At 40.1% G+C, this 22,253-nt stretch overlaps 1 protein-coding gene across 3 annotated transcripts; it reads right to left on the bottom strand.

The window, feature by feature from the left end:
* Nucleotides 1-818: 818 nt before the first annotated feature.
* LOC120448541 (LIM/homeobox protein Awh) lies at nt 819-17,110 on the bottom strand. Of its 3 annotated transcripts, none has more exons than XM_039630586.2 (6): nt 16,595-17,110; nt 4,537-4,718; nt 3,106-3,323; nt 2,078-2,311; nt 1,749-1,874; nt 819-1,626 (listed from the first exon to the last, which is right to left on the bottom strand). In XM_039630586.2, the coding sequence occupies exons 1-6, from the start codon at nt 16,598-16,600 to the stop codon at nt 1,565-1,567; spliced, it is 828 nt and encodes a 275-aa protein (XP_039486520.1). In that variant the 5' UTR covers nt 16,601-17,110; the 3' UTR covers nt 819-1,564. The 3 variants fall into 3 exon arrangements, with proteins under 3 accessions (XP_039486520.1, XP_039486521.1, XP_039486522.1); XM_039630587.2 differs by having other exon boundaries at nt 2,090-2,311; XM_039630588.1 differs by lacking the exon at nt 819-1,626 and having other exon boundaries at nt 1,779-1,809; nt 2,090-2,311.
* Nucleotides 17,111-22,253: the final 5,143 nt, after the last annotated feature.

Genomic DNA, 22,253 nt, shown 5'->3' with positions numbered 1-22,253 from the left:
GAATTACAAACAAGTGCAGTACCCAGAGCCTGCCCAGTCATGCCCATTCCTCAATCCGAATGCCCGAAACCCCGAACCCAAACCCAAACCCAAACCCAAACCCAAATCCCCAATACCTTATCCACTCTCGATACCAATAAGCATGATCATCGCGATGATCTTCCACACAAATTGCTTTATCCGAACAGCTGGATGTTGGATGTGGGATGTTGGGCAGGAAACCTCTGCATAATCTAGGCTTATAATTCAATTAATGCCTTCGCTTCTCTCTCGATGCACTTAGCACGGAACCTGAAGTGCAACACTAGAATCCAGCCACATGACTGGCACCTCGAGTGCCCACAAACCATGTGCATGTGATCCGACCGGCGATCTTGCGATCTTGCAGCTCGAACTCAAAAGTCGTCGTCACACTGTCTGCGGCAGATGCTTTTTCAACAGATCGCTCTGGTGGGGCACAGGTTGATGATCGAGCGATTGGATCGGATCGGATCGGATCGAGGAGCACCGGAAATCGGTTTGGAGTGTTGCCCAAAGAGATTGTTTGGCATTAGCAAACGTTCAAATTGATAGAAATTGAGGTATTAGCAGAAGATTTCAATCAATAGCAGTTAGCTAATAGCAAAACAAACAACGAAAAGCTACAGATACACTGTCCATCATTATGGGAAGAATACAAGATACATTCACTAAATATATTTTGATATTTATCCATTTATTTGCCTTATAAACCTTTAAATTAGACCCTTCCACTTCCAATAAATTTACAACACACGTCTGATTTGTTTTTGAAAAAGTGGTTTTCTCTTTAATTTGTTTTTCTTTTTTAATTGATTTCGGTTCATCTTTAATTGTATTTTATAATTTTTGTTAACTAAATGTTAGTTTTTAGCTGTGTAGTTTCTTCGCATTAACTGTTTTCTGCGTTGCTTATCAATTTCGGCTATCATTACTATATACAAATTGCCTGGCGAGCTATATTTAGGATACGACTATAGTTCTATGTTTATATATATATATATATATATTTATATCGATTTTTATACATTTAGAAAACAAGAAAATAAACAATAACAACGTTTCTCATGGTAAATATATACGACAATGATTGGTTAGGCATACGCATAAATATATTACAGGAGCCTTGGCAAGCAGTTATCAATCTTCGAGTTAAATGATGGGGGGAAACACTTATCGATTACTGAACATTAAACTAAATTAAATTTAAATTTCATTTAAATTAAATTAACTAAGCTGCAGTTTCTTAGACTACAATGCAGGAATGTTTGTTTGTCTGTTTGTTTGTTTGTTTGCTGTGTCTTTTATGATGAGATTTCACTGTGATGACGTTGGGTGGTTCTTTCGGGTTGCTCAAAGCCTATAAACTGGGTCTGCTTTGTATGATGGGTTTGTCTTTTTTCTAGTTTTCAACGGATCGAATTTTGTGATTTCTGCGAAACTGCATTCGTGGACGCATTACATAAATTTTGACTAGGAAAGGACGTTTTGTGGGTGGCCAGCCAGCCATCTAGCGATGTGCTCGAGCTGGCGAGGATTGCTCCAGTCACACCTCGCTGGGCATACAGTGCACACTGGAGTCCTGCGACAATTCATCCATAGAGGATTCTGCAAGGAGACAAAAGGAATGTATTTTTAGTTGATTATCTTTGGTATGTATGTATAGTTCCCTAAGTAAGTCTTTAGTAAGCCACTTTATATGCAATTTGTTAACTTAATCTTAATCTTACCATGAGTCGGGTATAGACCCGCTTTAGAGCCGTTCAAATGCATTGGGTTCTGTGCGTTATTCTGAAATGAATACGTTAACTGCAGGTTAATATGACGCGCAAATGAGCTTCCTTCCGGTTCGCGTACTGCAATCAAAAATCGTTTGTTGAAAGTAGAAGAAAACAGAAGAAATTGTAAGTACTGTGTTGGCAGCTGGTAAGGATTGCATGTGGGGAATAAATTGCAAGTGGTCATCAAATCGGGTTCTACATATATATTTTTTTTTTTTTTTGGGATTTTCTAGGGATACTCTAGAGGAGGATGCATGCGGCACTAATCCACTACTTACTTTTATTCTTACCAGCATGTATGTGTTTTTTCTGACGCGCTCGCGAGTTCTGGAACCACACTTGCGTCACACGCTTGCTGAGACCGGTCACCGAGGCGATCCGCTCCAGATCCTGGCCATCCGGATTACTGTCAATCTGGAAGTTGGCCTGCAGCACTTGCAACTGCTCCTCGGTGAATGTGGTGCGCACCCGTTTCGTCTTGCTCTTGTGATAACCATCGCCATCACAGCCCTCTGAAATGGGAAAAAAATAAAAGAGTTAAAATCAAATAAGAGGGCGATCAGAAATGCAATTACAATTGCAACTTAAGTCCCTACGAGACTGTAAAAGGTAGAGTATCATATGTAAACAAACTGGATTCTTCATTTCATGTAAATATATCAACAATAATTTAAAATATATATTAAGCATGAAAAGGAACTTATACTTATAGCAAATTTAAAATATATTTCAATTTTATAATATTCATGGAATGACATTGTATGAAGGGAATTCTGAACCGTCTCAAGTGCGTGTAAGCCATAAAGGTCTGTAACTGAAAAGTTCCCAGTGACTCTAGGCCTGGTCTAAAAGCATTTTGACAGTCGGCCAAATTGAAAACGTCAAAAAGTGTTTATGGTTTATAGGCTGCTGCTGTTGCTGCCATGCTTTATGTGACCACTGTGACCGGACACGGTGGTCTGCCCCATCCAGGGAGGAGTTGGGGTTTTCAGGGCACTGCAGATGGAGTCTTTGGGTTGGGGAACTGGGGGACTGGGCTACGACATTCACAAGCCGATCACGTCGTCTCAGGAAAGGAAAGAAATCAACGGCAGAGTTGTTTTTTACGAGTGTGACACGATTTCGTCAGTGGCGGCGACTGGCTGGCGCTTAACTCTGCCGCAGCCTCACTGTACCGTTCACAGTGAAGCGTCCCGAATTGGCAACCGTTCTGCCGTTGAAGCGTGCAGCATGTTTCCAACTTGTTTTTATGCCCCCAGTTTTGTTCATACAATTGATGGAAGTAAAGCCCTAGTAAAATACTAACCGTCGCTTGATGTGGTGCCACCCTCGACCGTCTCCAGATAATGAGCCTTGCAGAGCACCCGGTCATCCATGAGGGCGAACTGCTCGCCGGTGGACAACTGGCGTCCACACTGGTCGCAGGCGAAGCAGGCTAGGTGGAAGACCAGCTCCCGTGCCCGACGCACCCAATCCGAGGCGGAGATGCCGCGACAGCACTTCGAGCACTTGGCGCCGAAATTTCTGCAATTAAACGAGAGGAAATAGCAATCAGTGGGGCTTAATAGGTGATAAAAATGAAATACAAAATACATCTGGAGAGTTTAAATAAATTAATAAGTAATTAAACGTACAGCGTAAGAGTAAGTAGTAGTATTAGCTCGTTTGAAGTTGGATGCACTCAACATAACTTTAAGTATTAGTTCGTTTGGAAGTGGATCTACTTAAAATAACTCTAAGTATTAGTTTGCTTAAAAGTGGATTTACTTAGCATAACTATCAAAATGAAATGCAAATTATGTTTCATTTGAAGCACATGCCCATTTAGATATGGGAGCAAATCGAAATGGAGAACGGAGGCATCTTTATCAATGCGATATGGTTAAGTATTTTCCTGTATGCCAGAGCGCTTTCCAAGCGGAAGTTGCAGGCCTGGCAAACGTTTTTCCAAATGAGTCGGCAACTTTCGTTGGCTTATTGTTAGCTTTTAAGCTTATTTTTACAACAGCCACAACAATGTATGGCCAGAGCATGACTCGGATGCGGATGGTGATGGGGATGGGTCTCGGGATGGGTTCAGATACGATGCGATGCGATGGGATGGGATGGGATGGGATGCCGAAGCCGATGACGATGGTGAAGCCAAAGCCGAAGCTGGATGATGTCTCCATCGGGCAATGCACACTTAAAATTCTTAACTTGAAAAATAAATATTTTTACAGCATCTCACGGCGCGTCTGTTTGTTTATTTTCATTTCGTTCGACGTCGACACCGTTTTCCTACGTTTCCCCTCCACCCTCCCCCTGTGTGTTTTTTGTATCTGCCAGATACTTTTTAACTTGCAAGTTGCATTCTCCCCGTAAAGTTTTCATTTCGTTACGTTTTGGCCGCATCTTTGTCGCTGTTGACTTTATGGATTAAGTCGCAAACGCTGTCGAATTGTTACAATTACAATTAACCAGGTGGACAGAAGAAGATGTGTGGGAAACTATTCGGAAAACACTTGTGCACATACACAATCGAGTTTGGAAAATCAATTGGAATTTTTCGAAAGTTCAATGGGGCAGTTTTTTGAGTGAAGTGGAATGCTACACGGTGGAAAATCGAATTAAAATCAAGGGGAAATGTTTAAAAGGTTTAGTATAGTTGTATGATACTTTTAGATTTGTATCTATGGAATATTTCATCTAATTTTATCCATATTTTAAGATATATATTTTATTTGGCAGTACTCACTTGCTGTAGTCGGCCTTGCAGTACACCTGCCGCTCCCGGATGAAGCAGGACTGCTGGCGATCCAGGGGGCACATGCACATGCAGCAGCGGAGGCAGTGGGCGTGCCAGGAGCAGCCGCCGACCTCCAGGAAGAACCGATCCGAGATGGGTTCCCCACACGCTGCGCAGGAACGCAGCTCAGTCTGGAAGAAGAAAGCGGGTATATAAAATATAATATATAAAATATATAATGAAAATCGTGGTCAGCATTGGAGTTTAGACAAGTTTTCTATGCAAATTCATGTGATTCTTTATTTTTTTTTTAATATAACACACAAACCTGAGAACCGGATCGGTTTAATATACATACGAAAAGCTATGCGATCTGATCTGAAATCGTAGCGCCCGTCGGATTTGTTTCTTCTTTTGTTGTGCCTTCAAATGAAATCGTTCAATAAATCTGGCAAATGTCCCGGCGGCTTCTGTTTTATTTCTTAGCTGCAGCATTTAACTTATGTATATTAACAAATTTCAATAGCCGCACAAAAGACGAGTTTCATTCGCCCGGGGATTTGTTTTGTTTTCGTTTTGCATTTTTTCGGACTCCGATTCGCTCTTTTTTCAAAATTGAACCATAAATTTAAAAATGTTATGCTAATTGTTGTTGGCGATATCAGTGTTATTGTGGCTGCGACGGCAACTGCTTCACTCCAAAGTCACCAAAATGTGAAATTTATCGACCCATGCAAAGATCAATCTTATGAATATTCAATGTATCGCCTGCATGTTACGCCGATTTAAATGAGTGTTCCAACAAATTTTATTGCGTTTCATAAAGTACAAAAAAGAGACCGAGGCGAAAAATAATCCGCCGTATTATCCATATTATTTAGATTGCGGCTTTCTTAATTGATTTTTTAGTGCTGAGCGTAAAGTGTTGATTTCAACAAATATTTTAACGGCTGCCAAATCTGCATTGCATCGCCTTATTAATTAATTAAAGCTGATAATTTGAACAAGTGTATATTGAAATGGGAATTTCGACCGACTGCGTGTAATAATTTAAATTTAAATATATTTATTTTGAAAATTTATGTCACTAGGTAATCAGAAGGTGCTAAAATAAAATTAAAGTTGAAGCACATATTTAATTGATGCACATGAGAATTTGTAAATCATTTTGTAAAGCATTAAGGTATTTTTAACGAAGGTAAATTATTCGTTCTGAATTTAATTCAAGTGATATATATCAAGTGTTCTAAATAATATGTAACTTAATTATATATAAATCAAGCAAAGATAAGATAAAATGTGAAAGTAAATCCGGTTGGTTTTAAAACCTTTAAAATGTACTTTTAATATATGTATATTAATACATGCTGATTACAGAACCAAAACATTGAAACATGTTCCCTTAGTTTAAACGCAAGTACATCAAAAATCTTTTAGAAAAATAAACCACTGAATTTTAGAGAATATTCAATAATTTTTAATATTTTACAGTTTTAAACTGGAATAATTTACTTATTCCCATCAAAGAACACTTCAAACCAAGTTAATGCCTTCTCATTATCTTTCTTTTGATTGAAAAACATTTCAATTGCTCGATCTGGTTATTGTTGATTATGATGTGCAATTTGGGATGAATTTTAAATATCCACATAAAGAGAATTGAATACAGTACTTGAAGCGTTTAATTAATGGTTCGCGTTGCGGTTATGTACTTTTCATTCATTAATGCAACGGGCAAGGAAATGCGAAACGAAGTATTTCCATTAATCAAAAATGGCAGGGAAAATACATGTTGACTGTTTTTTTTTTTGTATGTTGGTAACTGGCGTTGAGAAAACAATCGTAGACACAAATAATTGTCGTTTAACTTATGACAACTTGTTGTTAACTTAGCTGACGAATTCGTTTCTTCTGTTGCCGCCGGAAAATAAATACAAATAAATACGAGATAAAACCTTTGGCCGTGACTAAAACCCGATCAAAGGGCCCGCCATTTGCGACTAAGGCAATTAATAAGACAATGCCGAAGCGCAGAGCTGAGGAAGAAAAAAACAGCGCATAACCAAAAGCATACCCCTTGGGTAATAGATATCTATGAGAATAATTTATGACAGGCCGCAAACTATCAGATACAAATGTATCTACTAGTATGGCCAACGTTCGAAGGAAGGGAGGGGGGTTTGAGGCCTACCGAAATATGCAATATGGCCACCATCAAAATGAGCAACATGTGAGCTTGTATCTGCATCTGTATCTGTATCTGTGCGTGTTCCGTGGACATTAAATAACTACATCCTAACATGGCCGTCTCTGAACGCGCAGCCGCTGCCATTTAACTTTTCAACTCCGCCGTGTATATGTGACACGTTTAATAGCGGTAGTCGGCAGTCAGGCCCCCCGACCCATAGATACCACACCATGCCCACAAATGCCCCTCAACCACCCGATTTTCCCTGGACGAGCCTGCGCTCTGCCATATCTACCGCAGCCCAGTTCCAGTCCCAGTCCCAATCCCAATCCAAAACCCAATCCCAAACCCACATCCCTTCCTCTTTGGCGTCGCCTGTCACTTTCGTTTAACTTTTCACATTGCGCGCCCGAAAAACACAACCAACAACAAGGCCGAATATTGCCGGGAAAGTGGGGATGGGGTGAGGAAAGGGAGGGCAAGGGAGGGCAAGGGAGGGGTAGCGGTACGAGGGGTGTTTTCAGCAATTTGTTTTCCCAACGCCCGTTTTAACACACAAAAACGGAGGCTGAGACAGTGACTTCAATGCACTCAAAAAAATGATTTTGAAAGTATTCGAAATATGAAAATTATAAGTAGAAGATCGAAGAGCTCATAAATGATTCGATTTTAAAATATTTTAAATATTATTTTATATGAGTATTTAAATAGCTTTAAGTACAAACTTTGGTTAAATAATCGAATGGATTTTAAAGTACTTTCTCGCAGTGTGTCAGAGTCGAAATCGCACTTCCAATTCCCTGCAGCTTGTTGGTTATACACATGCAATTGTTGTTGTTGTCATGTCTATGCCCACTTTTGAAAATATGTCAGTTGTCAGAAGGACAAAATAGGCGGATGGATGGCTGTGGTGCGCAGAGGGGGGGAGAGGGGGCAGAAGGACACATTTGAAGTGGCATTTTTGGCGAGCATGTCATTTGACTGTAATTTACTCGTGAGTGTCTCGTGAGCCTTTTTCGGCTGTGTGTGTGTGTGTGTGTGCGTTTCAATGCGAGTTGCATAAATCTGCCCATGAATTCAAAATGGGTTTCTTGTCGGCTTAGAATTCGTGGAAACTTTTCCGACTGGGTGACAGAATAAAGTGCGGAAAATGGCTTTAGTAGGCCAGAAATGGTGAATGGATTTGGTTGAGGGGTAGATACATTTATCACATGGTTAATGACGTTAAGGAACTTAATTTGTAACACATTAAGTGGTTTCGAACTTGAGGATAACCGAAAGTATACAATGCTAAATCCTAGCTTCCATCTCAAAAAATAGATACAAGTCGAATTAAGACCCCCATCTTGGCAGACGGAACTGGGAAAGATTTTCGGAATTGATAGAAGATGATGAATTCGCCGGATCTCTGCGGGTCGCAAAGTGCGATAAAAGATCTCCCCGGTTATCTGTGGGAGCGAGGCTAGTTCTGTGCCTTTTATTGTTATTATTTGCTATGAATACCCAATGTTATATAAGCACACTCGACCCATGCGAAGCGAGGCCCTCATAAAAATTCCACAATTTAAAACTTGCACCTTGCAACTTTTGGCTCGAAATGTCATAAATAACCCCCTGGCATACGGCATACGACTGGCAAGTCGTATAAAAGTGGGAAAAACAAAAGGCCAAGAGCCGAACTATAAAAGACACATGAAGAGTATGCAATAAAGTTTATAATTCTGCCCATTCCACAGGGATATGCATAGAGTTATCTGTCCGGGCAAGGTGTTCAAGGAAAAAAGACAAAAATAAAAGTAAACGCGATGATATTGCAACCGGTAGCTGGCTGAGTTGAGAACTGTATCATCTTTGGTTCGAATAAAAATAAGTAGGGACACGCCTAGAAGATCGATTACCCCCCGAAAAAAACCGGGAATCTTCGAATCTTTGAATCATTCGAATCTTTCACGTCATTGCGCAAATTGAGCGATCATCGGAGGGACTACCGAACCAATATCGATTGCTATATCAATGGATGGATCGTTGGTTTGATGACAAAAGCCCTTGGCACTCAATTGGTTTCTCCGGTTGTGACTTGTCATCTCCTTGCGTTTTCTATCCACCGTGAGAATGTTGTGCTCCCAAAAAAAGATAGACAGATAGATAGATGGATGGAAAAAAATCCAAACAAAAGCCGCTTGATAGCAGAGAAACCACAATGGACATATCTTTTTGGCCGATATCGAAGCAGTTATAACAACAACTTGGCCACTTGGCCACTTGTCACTTGAACGGATTTTGGCAAATGTTTTCCTAAGGCCTTTCGATCTCTCGATTTAAGCTGCTTTTCAACAACAAATCGCAGCGAAGGCTGCTCGGTTTATTTCCAATATTTTTGTTGTGTAAACTCTTTTTAGCTGATTTATGCGCCATGAAAATTTTCAACGGGCGTCTGTCAAATAAATATATATTTTTTTTCTTCGTATGGACAGTTGCTGGTGGTTTGCGCGTTGACTTTCCAAAAAGGCGTATCGCTTTTTAATTAGAGCTACTTTTTTGTGTTATCCCGCGTTGCGTGGGCCTTAATATATTGAATTATGCTAAAATATGACTACCAAAAAGTTAACACGTCGGCGTTTGTTTGGCGTTAAGTTGGGATCATCGTTTCGTATCTGATTGTTATTTAATGGCCACACGAACTGCTCTTTATGAATGGAAGCGGCCAACAAACGCCCACGATCTGGAGTAAAGTAATACAAAGAAAAAAGGAAAAAAACAAAAAATGTGGAATAAAAGCATCCATATCCATAATACGAGCACGCTCCATAAATTGGCTAAATGTTTACAAATATTTCATCGGGCAGCGGTTAATGGTAATGTCGCCGACCAACTCTTTCACTCCTTCAGTCCATATACTCCTCCATTTATATATGTGCATCTACATATATAAAGTCTATGGCTGTTGGTATTGCTGTTGTCGCGCCCATTGATCGAATCAAATTAATGGGCTGCTATAACTGGGCAGCCGACAGAAACGGCAACAGAAATGAAAAGGGCATGCATTTCTATGGGAATACAGTGCTCACTGACTAAGTGTGCCTAGAGTATCAAGGAAAGTCTTCAGTGCAGATATTAACATGCTTATCTTTGTACTACTAAAGTCCTTATTTTTACAGACTTTTGATGGCAATGATTTCAGATTTGTTTTGGTTGTATGATCCTTGTTATATCTTTATTTCCGCAGCTACACTTCTCTCACTCATATTTAATTTCTCCTTTTCCTGCTTATCGAATGCCTACTGCACTTTCAAGGAAACCTGTCCAACTACGAGTGCGTTACTGTTGGTTTGTGCATCTCTCCGGCAAACTTAATTACCGCTTTATGTCAATGGTGCAGCGTGTTTTTGCTAAATTTATCAGTGTTATTAAATTTTATCACTGGCGACAAAATGTGCATATGCCATTCAATTTTCACAACATATTCGCACATCACACGCACACACAGCTCCACTTCCCCACCTCCCTCGAACATCCAAATCCAGAGTGGAGCCTAGTCAAATATTATGATGGCAGACAACTCGTCGATGTGGATTCATCTGGGAATCTGGGAAAGGCGTGGATTTTTTGGGGGGGGAGGCTGGAGGACAGAGAATCGAGTTGGCGTAACATCGTAAAATATTTTACGGCCAAATGGTTGCGAGCCAAAGTCGCCAACATTTTTATGGGCCCAAAACAAAGAGCCAATATTCTCGACAGCCAACAGAAATATTGAGAAGAAAAGCCCTTCGATTTGCAGCTGTCAGTTTTCAATTTAAGCCGCTAAGTGGCTAATTGACAATTGCCAAAAAGTAACTAAAATGCAAATGAAATATCTATTAAAGATAATATACAACCGATCGTTAAAACGCCATGAGGCGAAACGAAAAAGGCTGTGTTAAAATATAAACTTTATATATGCATATATAAAAAGTTTTATTTCACTTTATATCATTGTGCTTTTTTTTACATTTCGGTTTCTGAAATTCGGACGTTGACGAAGTCTCGGTTGAGCTGGGTAAAATGGGGGATTCGGGGTATATATTAGGTGTGTAAATTACACTGCAACAAAAGAGGGATCAATAAGATAGGATTCCACAGTCTCCTCATTACTATAGAATTAATACTTAGAAATATTTTGATGCACATACTTTAATTAATAAAGGGGTTATACTTTGGGGGCTCTTTCAGGTACTTTTTGTTGAATTTTTCTCAGTGTAATGTACCCCAGTATCCCACAATTCCAGTGTTGACAAGTTAAGGCCTAAAGAGCGGCTACGACTTAAAATGTCGCACTTTATTACACTACAAAACACAAAACTGAACTCAACGCGAGATGATCTCTCCGGGTCTCGGATCGCATCAGATCGGTATGGGATCGTTTTGGGCTCTGAGTTCTGTGTTCTGTATGCTGTATGCTGTATTCTGTATTCTGTGTTGTGGGTTCTGGGTACTGGGTTCTGAGTTCTGGGTTTCATTGGGACTGGTCTGGTTGAGTTTTTACAGCCATTTCGTTGGAGATGTTGCTGTTGGCGAACACACCGGCCTCTTTTTTTTTTTTGTTGTGTGCGCTCCCAGCCGCGTTTTATTATAACTGTTGACTGCTCGCATACGAGATAAATTTCATTTTAATACTTTCTTCGTTTTAGTTTTCGTATATTTTATTTTGTTCGGGGCCCGGAGCGGGGCTTTTGAGGTCGAAAAGTGATTTGCATACGGGGCAACGTTCTCACGCGTTTTCCACCGCGCAGATCATCCACTCGAGAACGACGACGAGAATCCCCAGATCCCAGATCTTCGGGATCGAGGTTGATAGATCGCCCGACTTATGCAGCTAATGCCGTTTTTGGAGCCCAGCTTCCCGCTTTTAGCTTTCAGCTTCTCTGGCTGCCATTTCCACTGGCCATAAACATAAACAGGTGGCAATGTTCATTTGCATAGACAACGTTTCGATATTAAATTTCAAAGCGAACGACCAGCGTCAACGACATTCCGAAAACACTAAACAAAAACATAAAGCAAGGAGTCGAACAGAAAAAAAAAACAAAAAAATAACAAACTAAATATTCAGATGACAGTGGCAATCTGAAAATGGGTTTTCGATTTGCTTCTGGGCCCTCTGCTCTATCTATAAGTATCTATCTATGTGGTATACAATTTGGTTTTGGGGACCAGCAATTTCCTGAACTTGTTTCGTGTTTTAATCATTTGCGGCTTTCGGCAGCTGTCTTCGATTTAAAACGAACTTGTAAATTATATATGTCGCCACAGTTTTGGGCTTTTGTCTTCTGAATTGATAAGGTCGAATTATATGGTAATGGGGCGGGGAGTCAGAATAAAGCTCTTTCTATAACGAAAGATTTATGGCCACTTGGATTTTTAATTTACTTTCAATTTGGGAGGAGCGGACCAATCGAAAAAGGTAATCCTATAAATTAATATATTTTCAGGTGAGCATTGTTTAAATTTAATAAATATTCCATTTAATTTTGATTGGCTATATACAAGTCATATTTTCCCGTTTTCATATCCCTAGATCTGTTATCAGTTTAAATCCATATTCATGGCAATACAAAGGTTTGTAACGATGTCAAATTAAATTATGCTACTGCTATGTTTTTATCGAGATCTGATCTTGCACATTTATTAGCTCTTAATTAGAGATAATCGCCAACGAATTTATTTCGAATGCACAAACGGCGTTACTTTGTATAATAGAGCACCCTGTGGCTATGCAATTTGTTGGCCAATAAATTTGAATTTGAATTTGAAACATTTGCATTAAGCTGGAAATTCAGAGCTTATGGGTGTAGCCACCCTCGCAATTGGAAGTACGGCAAACATTTCGTTTGCCATTTTTTATCAATTAACATTATTTTTGTTTTTTTATTTTGCCACAATAATGTTTTGTACTTTTTTGCATAAATTTAGCGGGCGGCAGTTGTGCAAATAGAACTCAAAACTCAAAGTCTGGTGAGAGGAAATCGACATGCCAAAGTTCTCTTAATAAACCAGTAATAAATCGCCCGCAAGTATCTCAAAACGATTTCGACACGCGTTTTTCTTGTTCTCTTGTATTTGTTACGTGCTTTTTATTTTGAATATGTATCTTTTTTGTTTTGCGCATTTTTAAGGCATTCATCATAATGTTGGGGACTCGAGCATCGAGTGAATCCGAAACCGAAAATCCCAAATGCTTTTGTCTTTTCGTCAACATGTCACAGCCACTAAACATCAATAAGTTGGGCTTTTATTGATTTCGCGTCGTCTGCCTTTTTTTTACAGCTCATCTTTGTGCGGAGTTTTTAGGGGGATTTCGTGTTTGATTTCTTATTTTTTATTGAGCATTGGCCACAATTAATTAGCTAAATCTGCATTTTGCATAAATTACACATATAATATTTTCATATTTCAGTTTCCAGCTTTCGGCTATTGTATTTCAGTCCCCTCTTTTTTTGTGGCCCTATAAATCAAGTCCAGAGTTGTTTTTTTGTGTTTTGTGGGCCACCGCCAGAGTTCTAGCCGATAATTTATTTGGGTGACTTTGAATGATTTTAGCGGTGAGTTTCAAACAGCAAAGAGGTTCTAAACTAGTTTCGCTTCCCTAAAACTAATCACTTTGGCTACTGTTCGCAGATGCCACCGATAACATCGTATTGAAAACCTCTATCTTGTCAATTTGCAATTGTCAGACAATCAAAAACCATTTGTTGTTTGGCCGACAAAGTGGCAAGAACAGAAAAACAATCGATACATATATTATAAAGTGTAGAAGTTGTTGGTATTTAAAGAAATATATATTTTTATGCCTGAATCAAGTTATTTTAGAAATGTTGGATAACTTTTTTAGTAAGCGCACTGCAGTTTGTAATACGAAAACGATTCCTCTTTGGCCAATTTGCAATTGTCAAGCAATTAAATGAGAATATTTTCAGGCGACAAACTGGCAAAAGGACATTTATTTTATTTATTGGAATTTTTTGCCAGAAATCAAATCGAATGGTTTGCTGTTAGGGGTTGGCTCGTAAATTCCAGGGGCGGGTTTGGGTCTCTATCCTTCTTGTATATTTTTTTTTTTTTTTGAGTTGCCGGCAGACAGGAGTGGCAATGATTTGTGGCATTTTACAATTTTACAGGCCCAAGGGCCATGCATCATTTGTAGGCCAACTAAGCGTCCTTTAAGGACTATTTTGTGGATGCACTCGAGCGAACAATGGAAAGACACTCGACTCGCCATCTATTGTGCGGTTTTGTGAGGACCTCTCTTGTGCCTCCTGCATTCGATATACATTCGAAAGGGGACTTTTCGCATTTACCTGCTAAAAATGCTGCTGCGATTTTGACACGTCTGCCCGGCGATCTCTTCCTGCAATTCGCATGCGCAACCCGACAACTGACCAGGAACTCTGGCATTCTGGCATTCTGGCATCTATTGTCAATAGGTATATGTATGTCCAAAACAAAGGTGTGATATTTGTTTCTCTTTTGTCCCTGATCGGGGCAATTGGCTCAAGTCAAGATGCATTTGCCGTTTGCCCATTGTTTCCATAAGGAGACCCAAGGCGTAGACTTCTTGTCAGCGTTGACAATTAGGCATTTTCGCCCAGTGGTCACAGGACACTCGTGAGCATGTCCTTTGTCTGGGAATCCAATTATTAGGGGGCTTGCTGAAAAATCTGCTGACCGCTGCTCAAGCAGCTGGTTTTCCCAATATCCTTCGGTAAGTAGGAAAATCTTGGCCATCGGCACGCGCTCCTTTTTTTTCTTGGTTTCTTGTGCGGGATTATGGGACAAAGGAGTTAAGCATGTAATCCTCAAAAGGTGTTTTGTTTAAACACTCAAAGCTAATAAGTAGATGGCGATATGGAAAGTCAAAGGCTGTATCTTAAAATCTTTGTAATCATTCTGTAAACCAGGAAATATACTATCACATTCAAATACACTTAAAAATATTCATAATTAAAAGATCCTATAAAAAGTCATTTTTATAGTATAAATACTTTGAATATGAATAGCTATTTAAAAATCCGAAAAAAATTTTGAAGCTTAACCAACTAATCCCCAAATTTAATCCTAATGCAAACCCACTTTAGTTCGCCTCCAAATACCAAATCTCCAATTTAAGAAAACTTTTAAAGCCACAAATGGAGGCGTCGACGACTTCTTACACAAAACATCTATGGTGTATTTATGGGGGGTTTAGTTTTTTCCAATCTTTCAATTTTCATGTGAATTATTAATGTAAAATCGATTATTGAAATATGTATATACGTTTTTTATAGCTGCTTCGCAGGCATTCGACATTTAAACGCTTAAATATTTATGCCTTTTTTATATCTCTTTCTCCGACTGACTACCTAAGAGCAGGGAAAAAAGACTCCATCTCCATACTTTGTTGAATATTCATAAGGCAGCGCCTAGTGGCGTCATTTTCGGATTTGGATTTGGATGATAAAGCGGGATCTACCAACATCTGGGCCGGGTCAAGATCGATGATGTCAAGAAAAGGTTTTTCGCCGAGAATTCCCCATCGCTGACCAGCGACGGCACCTCAGAACTGTTGACATTTGAGTTCTAGTTCTGGGCCTAACGGGGATTCGAAATGTAAACGGATCCCCCGCTGATCTGATTTTCCCCCCTATGACAATGGTCGGTAAAGAAATGTAGCCGAATAAATCGGGCGATTAAAAATATAGCGCAGAGCATTAAGCGTCAGCACCTTGTCCAATTTGCTATGGTAATGAAAATTATGCTCGTCGAACAAAGCCATGGCAAATCGATCATCGGCGAGCATAAATCATGATCGATTCTCTGCAGACTCATGGCAAATACTTTTCGAAAATCCTGTGGGTGGTTCGCACACAACAACAAAAAAAAAAGCCCGACGCACAGCGGGTGTAAAAATCGATTAAACGTTTTCGGACTGGGTATAAAATAAAATCAAAATCAAATTCGAAATTCAAAAACCAAATACCAAAAACCAAAAAAATATGTGTTGTTGAATGAACAAGGGATTGAGCAACATCATCTAGGCGACACGATCAATGCAATGTCTTGAAAAGATACAACGAAAAAAAGGCCAAGTTGAATATGATTTTTTTTGGGGTTTGGTTGCAGATACATCCGAATATCAGCCTTCATTTCACAGTCAATATTCGAGTAATACCCAAAAGTGTGGGCTGTGATCTGGGGTTTATTTTCTGAGTGTTTTTGTAGGGAACCCCACTGTGCGATTTGTGTGCTTTTCATATTCACCGCCCTGTGTCGTCTCCATATTTTTTGAAAACTCATCGTTTTCCAGCGGTTATTAGTGTGCTGGCTTTTTTCGAATTGAATTGGAACTGTTTTGCCCCGGTTTTTGTCTTAACTCCGGCTCACTATTTCAACTCCTAATGGTCAATCAAACGCCGCCTGTTGCGTTTTCTGGCCCAAAATGCTCGCAGCGGGCTAGGAAACTGGACATAAAAAACTGATTTGTGGGTCACTCGAGGTCTGGACTTTATGTCCGGCAATTAAAAAGGAAAGCAAGCACTTCATTTTGAGGGGGTGTGCAAACAAACTGGTGAAACACCGAGTAATACGGGTTAAACATGAAACATTCACAGTCTAATTAAATAGAGAATATTAAAGACTAACTTCAATGGTAAACACTGCAAAATGTAGAAGCATTTATTTAATTTGCAATGTTATTCTAATTTTTCTACCATACAACAAATGATAACTTGCCTCTTGACAAAAGCAAATAAATTGACTTATTACTTATTATTATAAAAGAATCTGTCACTTTGTATATGCATAAATGGTTTTTAATATTTAGAACTCTATTCCTCTCAAACTTCTGCCCAAGAAATCCAAACTCACCTTCATTTTAATTGCCTCCACAATTTTGGCGGTTGTTAATCCAAGTATTTTGCACGAAATTCTGTCGCCAGCTTTAGCCTGGGAATGGGAATGGAGCCCGATCGCAGCCAGTATGAAGAGATATAGAAGATAACGACGACGACTTGATCAGTTTGTCAAGCGTCCCACGGAAGCCGCCGTCTGCATAGGATGCTTATATAATCGTATTCTTAAACCAGATCTATTAATAACCAGAGTAAATTCGCATATCCGAGATAGAAATCAATTTGCAGACGTTTGCAACATTTTTCTTCTTTTTTTTTTTTCGTTTTGATTAGCACATTTGATAACAGTTCACTTTTTCAGCCGACGGCGAATGTTGGGGTTTTCGATTTCAATAGTTGAGATACACCTGGTGTATGGTATGAAATACACACGTATAACGTTATCACGATAACACGTTTCACTGCAGATACTCAAGATACTCTCTGCGCTTATCGCTATTCTCGGTGACGGAGCGGATCGAGCGGACGCGAGATGTTGTTACAGCTTCGAGGCCACTGCGTTAACTGCCGGCGCTCGGGGTTCGAGCTCAGGGATCTGGTGCTGCTCAACTGGCTCGCTTCATGCCCGGTTTCCATATGCTCATGCCCACCACCACCACCACCACCACCACAGGTATAATGCCGATGATGATGAGCCATCCGTAGCCGTGGCGTACGCACAACCACCACAAGTCCACACTCCACAGTTCGAAAACTCGACTCGAGAACCCGCTCAACTGGTTTTTGAGCGCACATCTGTCGCACAGCGGCGCAACCGGGCATGGTGGTGATTGGCCCGACTGGCCACGCCCCGTTTGCGCCCCGCATAACGAGTTCCGAGAGTGGTGTCCCCCATTTTGAGTGCTTTCCCAGTCCGCGCCTGTCTCTGTGCACCAATTGAGTGCGCCGGCGCGTGCCAACCTGGCCACTTGAATCGAGTCGAACTCGGAGTGGAATCTCCCTGCGATTCGGGTGGGTGTTGCTCCGTTGACGATGTTGCTGCTGCTTTGGGGCTGCTTTTAATGTTGCTCCTGCTGTTGCTGTTGCTGTTGCTGTTGCCAGTGCTACTGCTTTGGATGCCATTTCTACTGATATTTCTGTTGCTCGCAGGAATTTCTGTTATGTTGCTGATGATTGCAATGCTGTTGCTGTTTTTGGGGCTGCTGTTTTTGTGTCGTTACTGTAGCTTTTGTTGGTTCCTAGGTTACTTTTGCCTACAAAATCTAATAATGTTGCTCCAGTTACAGTTGAATCTTGTCATGTTGCTGCTGTTACTGGGACTGATGTTGCTTCCATGTTGCTTCTAGCTCTATTGCTTTTACCCAGGATGTTTGCTCTTAAGTTACTTATTGTTGCAACTGTCACTAATGCTGCTGTTGCTTTCCTACTTTCTAATGTTTTACTGCTGCTTCTGGGACCAATGTTGTTGCTGTTACTTTCCTTATTTACCTCTTCAAGTAAAGTAATTGTTGTTGCTGTTATTTCCACCATAACTTCCACCGATGTTGCTGCCATTTCTGTTTTTCCTGCTGATGTTGTTGCTGTCACTAAAGCTGCCTTTGCTTTTGTTGCTGTTGCCTGAGTGAGTAAAAGGCCAGGGAAAACCCGAAAATCGAGGCAGGAAGTACGGAAGGGGAAAAACGGAACTCGAGCTCCGCCGCACTTGACTTTTTTGGGGTCAAACCGCTTGATGGAGGGGAAGTGAGTTGTTGCCAGTGAATGCTGCTCTCTTTTTGGTAAAATATTTTTTATTTCTTTTGGCTGCTTGCGATGGCATGCCAAACATGAAAGCGGAGCAGAAAAAGTATTTAAGTTAAAGAACATTTTATCAGAATATTCTATTTATAACAAAATTAAATTGCACGTATTTTACAAAAAGACTTTTTCGCATTGCAGAATCATGTAGATGCATTTTGTAAAAGAAAGAATTGTAGCTCCTATTACTTTTAGAGAAAGTACTATAACCTGACGAATTAATGATATCTTCGTACTAAATAACTCCCTGAGTTACTCCAGTTTCCATTGTCCGCTTTATCCTTTGATTTAAGCCTGAGTTTAATCTTTATGTGCAGCACCATTCTCCTTGAGCATTTCCACTGACTTTCCGCCCTGCGAGCACTTTAACCATTACTTTGCACCATTTTTCATTCACTGTCTCTTTGATCGTGGGCTGTCGCTTAAAGCCGCTTGGCATTCAATTGGCATTTGGCTGTCGCCATCATCCAGTCGAGTTGCCCCTCTCTACCCCAATCCTCCTGGCTGCCCCCGTTTTTTACCACTTTTGCTTTGCTCACGTTATTTAAGGATTAACATCATTTTATGCTGCCTCGCAATGCCTTTTTTGCAGGATTAAATGCTGCCGTCTGCTGGCTCTCGTTCTGCTGTCAATGCACTGGGAAAAAAAAACATATCTTCTTACATTTATATATTTTAAAGAGTTCAAAGAAGCTTAGAGCCAAAAATATATGCAAAACTCAAATCATAAAACTTTTAAGCTGCTTTAGAGAGCTGGCTTTTGTTGTTTGATTTCAATGTTGACCAGGAAACTTATATATATTTTGTGCAGTGTAATTTTACAGCCCCCACTCGCTCCGCCCGCTGGATTTTCCTCTCCCCCTTCGCCGCTTTGAATTGATTGCATTGCACTTTTTCTCGCCGTTGTTGTTGCATAGTTTGCGCTGATGCACCGCCTCCTCCATGGCTACAAAGTGATTTTTATGGCTTTCTGTCAGTGTGTGTGCGTGTGTGTGTGAATGCAAATGTTTGGCTTTCAGTGCGTGTGTGTAAGTGCACTTTGATGTTTCCGCATTACAAAGGCGGCACTTTAATAGCGGTGCATTTATCAAAAGGCAGCCAAAAGTCCGACAGCAGATGGCAGCTTTGACACGCATACGCCCCGTGGGGTGCCGGAAAAAAAGCGCTCTGAAAACTGAGAAACTACAGGAAATAGAGCGCCTAGAAGAAATACTACCATTAAGATTGAACATTAAAACAAAGAAAATTCCAGTTAACATTCAATTCTGCAACTTGTTATTATCATTGCCTTATTAGCATAATCGTAGTGCATAAAGAGATCTCCATATACAAGTACATTTTTTCAAATACCTTTGACTATCGCCCATTAATCAGCACATCGAAGAGCAGCCTTTTCCTTATCCTGCACCGCATCTGACTTTGAAAAAATAAAATTACTCTACCCATGAGGCTCTAAATTGATTAACAGTAGCCCCCCGAACAAGAAAAAAAAGAAATCGTATGGTTGGGGTTCCTGAAAGAGATGCTGTCAACGCATCGGCGTTCCCGGGAATGCCTTCCATTTACATGCCATAATTCTTAAATGTCACCCGTTTACAAAAGCCATGACCATTTGATTTTGACCGCCTTCGATTCTGGCCCTCGAACAGGTTGAAAGTCGGGCAGGTAAATGGAACTGGAACCCGCGAACCCTAAATGAACACATATCCTTTTCATATCTCCCATTTTTCGACTCATAGAACCAGCGATATTATATTTATTTGGATCTTTATTGAGCTGCAACCTGTCGCCGTCGCTGGTTTTTTGAGCTCCGGGTTTGGTTTGCTCGGCTCGCCCTCTGGATCTTCCCATTTTGTTGGCAGATTTATGTTCTAGGCCTCCAAGCAGATACCGATCAAGGCGATAAGATCGTAGGGATGACCAAAAGTAACTCTCTCTTGGAAGAAGAAAATGCACCAAGGAAAATGTGTGACTTGAAAATGGAATAAAACGAATGCAGCTACGTAACTTATAGATGACACAAAATAATTTCTCCCAGTGCTCCATTTCTATGATCGTTGAACATTTCAGGGTAATTTGTTGGCTACGTTTTCAGTTATTTTTGTTGGTCGGTTGGGTTTTTGGGACAGGTCTTTGGAAAAACTGTTGGTGGCATGTTCGATTTTCTGTGGCTACCTTTTTTTCGGCTTTGTGTTGCAGTCGCGCGTGTTATGAAGATGTTAAGATACCCTGGTCAACCCCTAAAATATGTCTTAATTGTCTGGGGCCTAGAACCATGGAGTGGACAACATGTAATAGATGGTAAATGCAGCTACATATAGCCAGTTCCCGGCTGTTTGCACAACTCCCGGTCAGCGCCTGTTTGTCCAAGTTATGTTTTATGGCCAGTTTTTGTGGTAACATGTGCCAAAGGACATCATTTCGTGGTGGTAAGCGGCTGTCCAATGCGTTCTCATAGCCCATAAATCATAGGCAAAGCTGTTTGGGCCAGGAAAAATTTATGTTAAATGTGCCTGAGGGAAAGATAACCTTTGACCTATATTCTTGAATAATTTTGGGAGAACTTAATAAATTGCCAAGGTATATAAAATCATGAAATATATGAATTAAAAAAATCAGGATAAGTTTGATCCACGCCCCCATTGCAAACTCGTATTTGTTTTTGTTCTTTCTCCTTATACATTATGTATATATATATATTTGTAATAACTCTCTAGTGTATATATAAATTAAAATAAATAAATACATTTTTTTGGTTTGTGGATTTTGTTTGCTTTTTTGTTAATAATAATTATCATTACCATCATCATTATCATTAGAGTTATCCTCGTCGGTAAAAACGCCGCCCTCGTCCCATTATTTTGTGTCTTTATCTCATTGCATGCTTGGTTGTTCGAGTTGCTGGTTGCTGTGGTTTCTGCTTTTTGTTTTTTGAATGCCGCGGTTTGGAGCTACAGTGTTTCCATTACCAATTCGACCGAATTATCATGATGCAGTAATAATAATAATAGTATATTGTATAACATATTCCGCACCTGTCCTGCCATCGCTTGCACATATTCCCAATTCCCCAACTATCCCTACCTTCTTCTCTCCCATAACCCTCTCAACATTCTTTAGTCGTCAACGATTTTTGTGGTTTCTTTAACAAACAGAGCAACAAACAAAGAAATGCACAACAGGAGCAAATGTTCGATACTCCAGGATACTGACCTCCGTTCTAGCTACTGATCCTGGCATTCTATTTTTTTTTTGTTATTATTTTTTTTACTCTGGCGCGGGACTAGCCAACAAAGCGTTTTCTGTGTGGTTTTCTGGTACAATACGATTCGGTGCTTATAATAATAAGTATCATTCGGGCTGTAGACTCGAATCTTGAGCAGTTTTTTTGTTCACTAACTTAGTTGGTACTGTTGTGTTATCGGCTACAATGCTATATATGAGTTATCAAGTATCAAGCTGAGTTCCTAGCGCACCTTAGTCGAAAGCTATTCATACTTATCGCATAATGTTTATGTGAGTTGTTCAGGATTCGAAAATGATAGATGACCGATTGCATTGGAGCGAGACTAGCGTTGCCGTTTGAGTGATGATATCCTGGTTGATTTTTGGCAGATCCAAAACTCGTAAGATTGCCCGCCACTAACCTACTTACACGCTATATGTATGTATATATGTGTATATACTCGTAGTCGCGTTTCAGATTTGTGTAAATTATTGTTATGTACATTTAGACATGCAGTTCTAGAAGATCCGAGCGAGCGGGGCGAGAGAAGTTGCCATTGCTTGTAAAGTTCGTTGTACAAAAGCGGAAATGAGGAAAATGATAACCATATGCTGTGGAAAGTCAATAAATAGAATAAAAACGGAAGGAGGAGGCA

This window comes from Drosophila santomea, chromosome 3L (genome assembly GCF_016746245.2).
Source record: "Drosophila santomea strain STO CAGO 1482 chromosome 3L, Prin_Dsan_1.1, whole genome shotgun sequence".
Classification (NCBI taxonomy): Eukaryota; Metazoa; Arthropoda; class Insecta; order Diptera; family Drosophilidae; genus Drosophila; species Drosophila santomea.
The sequence above is the reverse complement of the archived record's forward strand: the minus strand, read 5'-3'. Positions and strand labels throughout refer to the sequence as shown.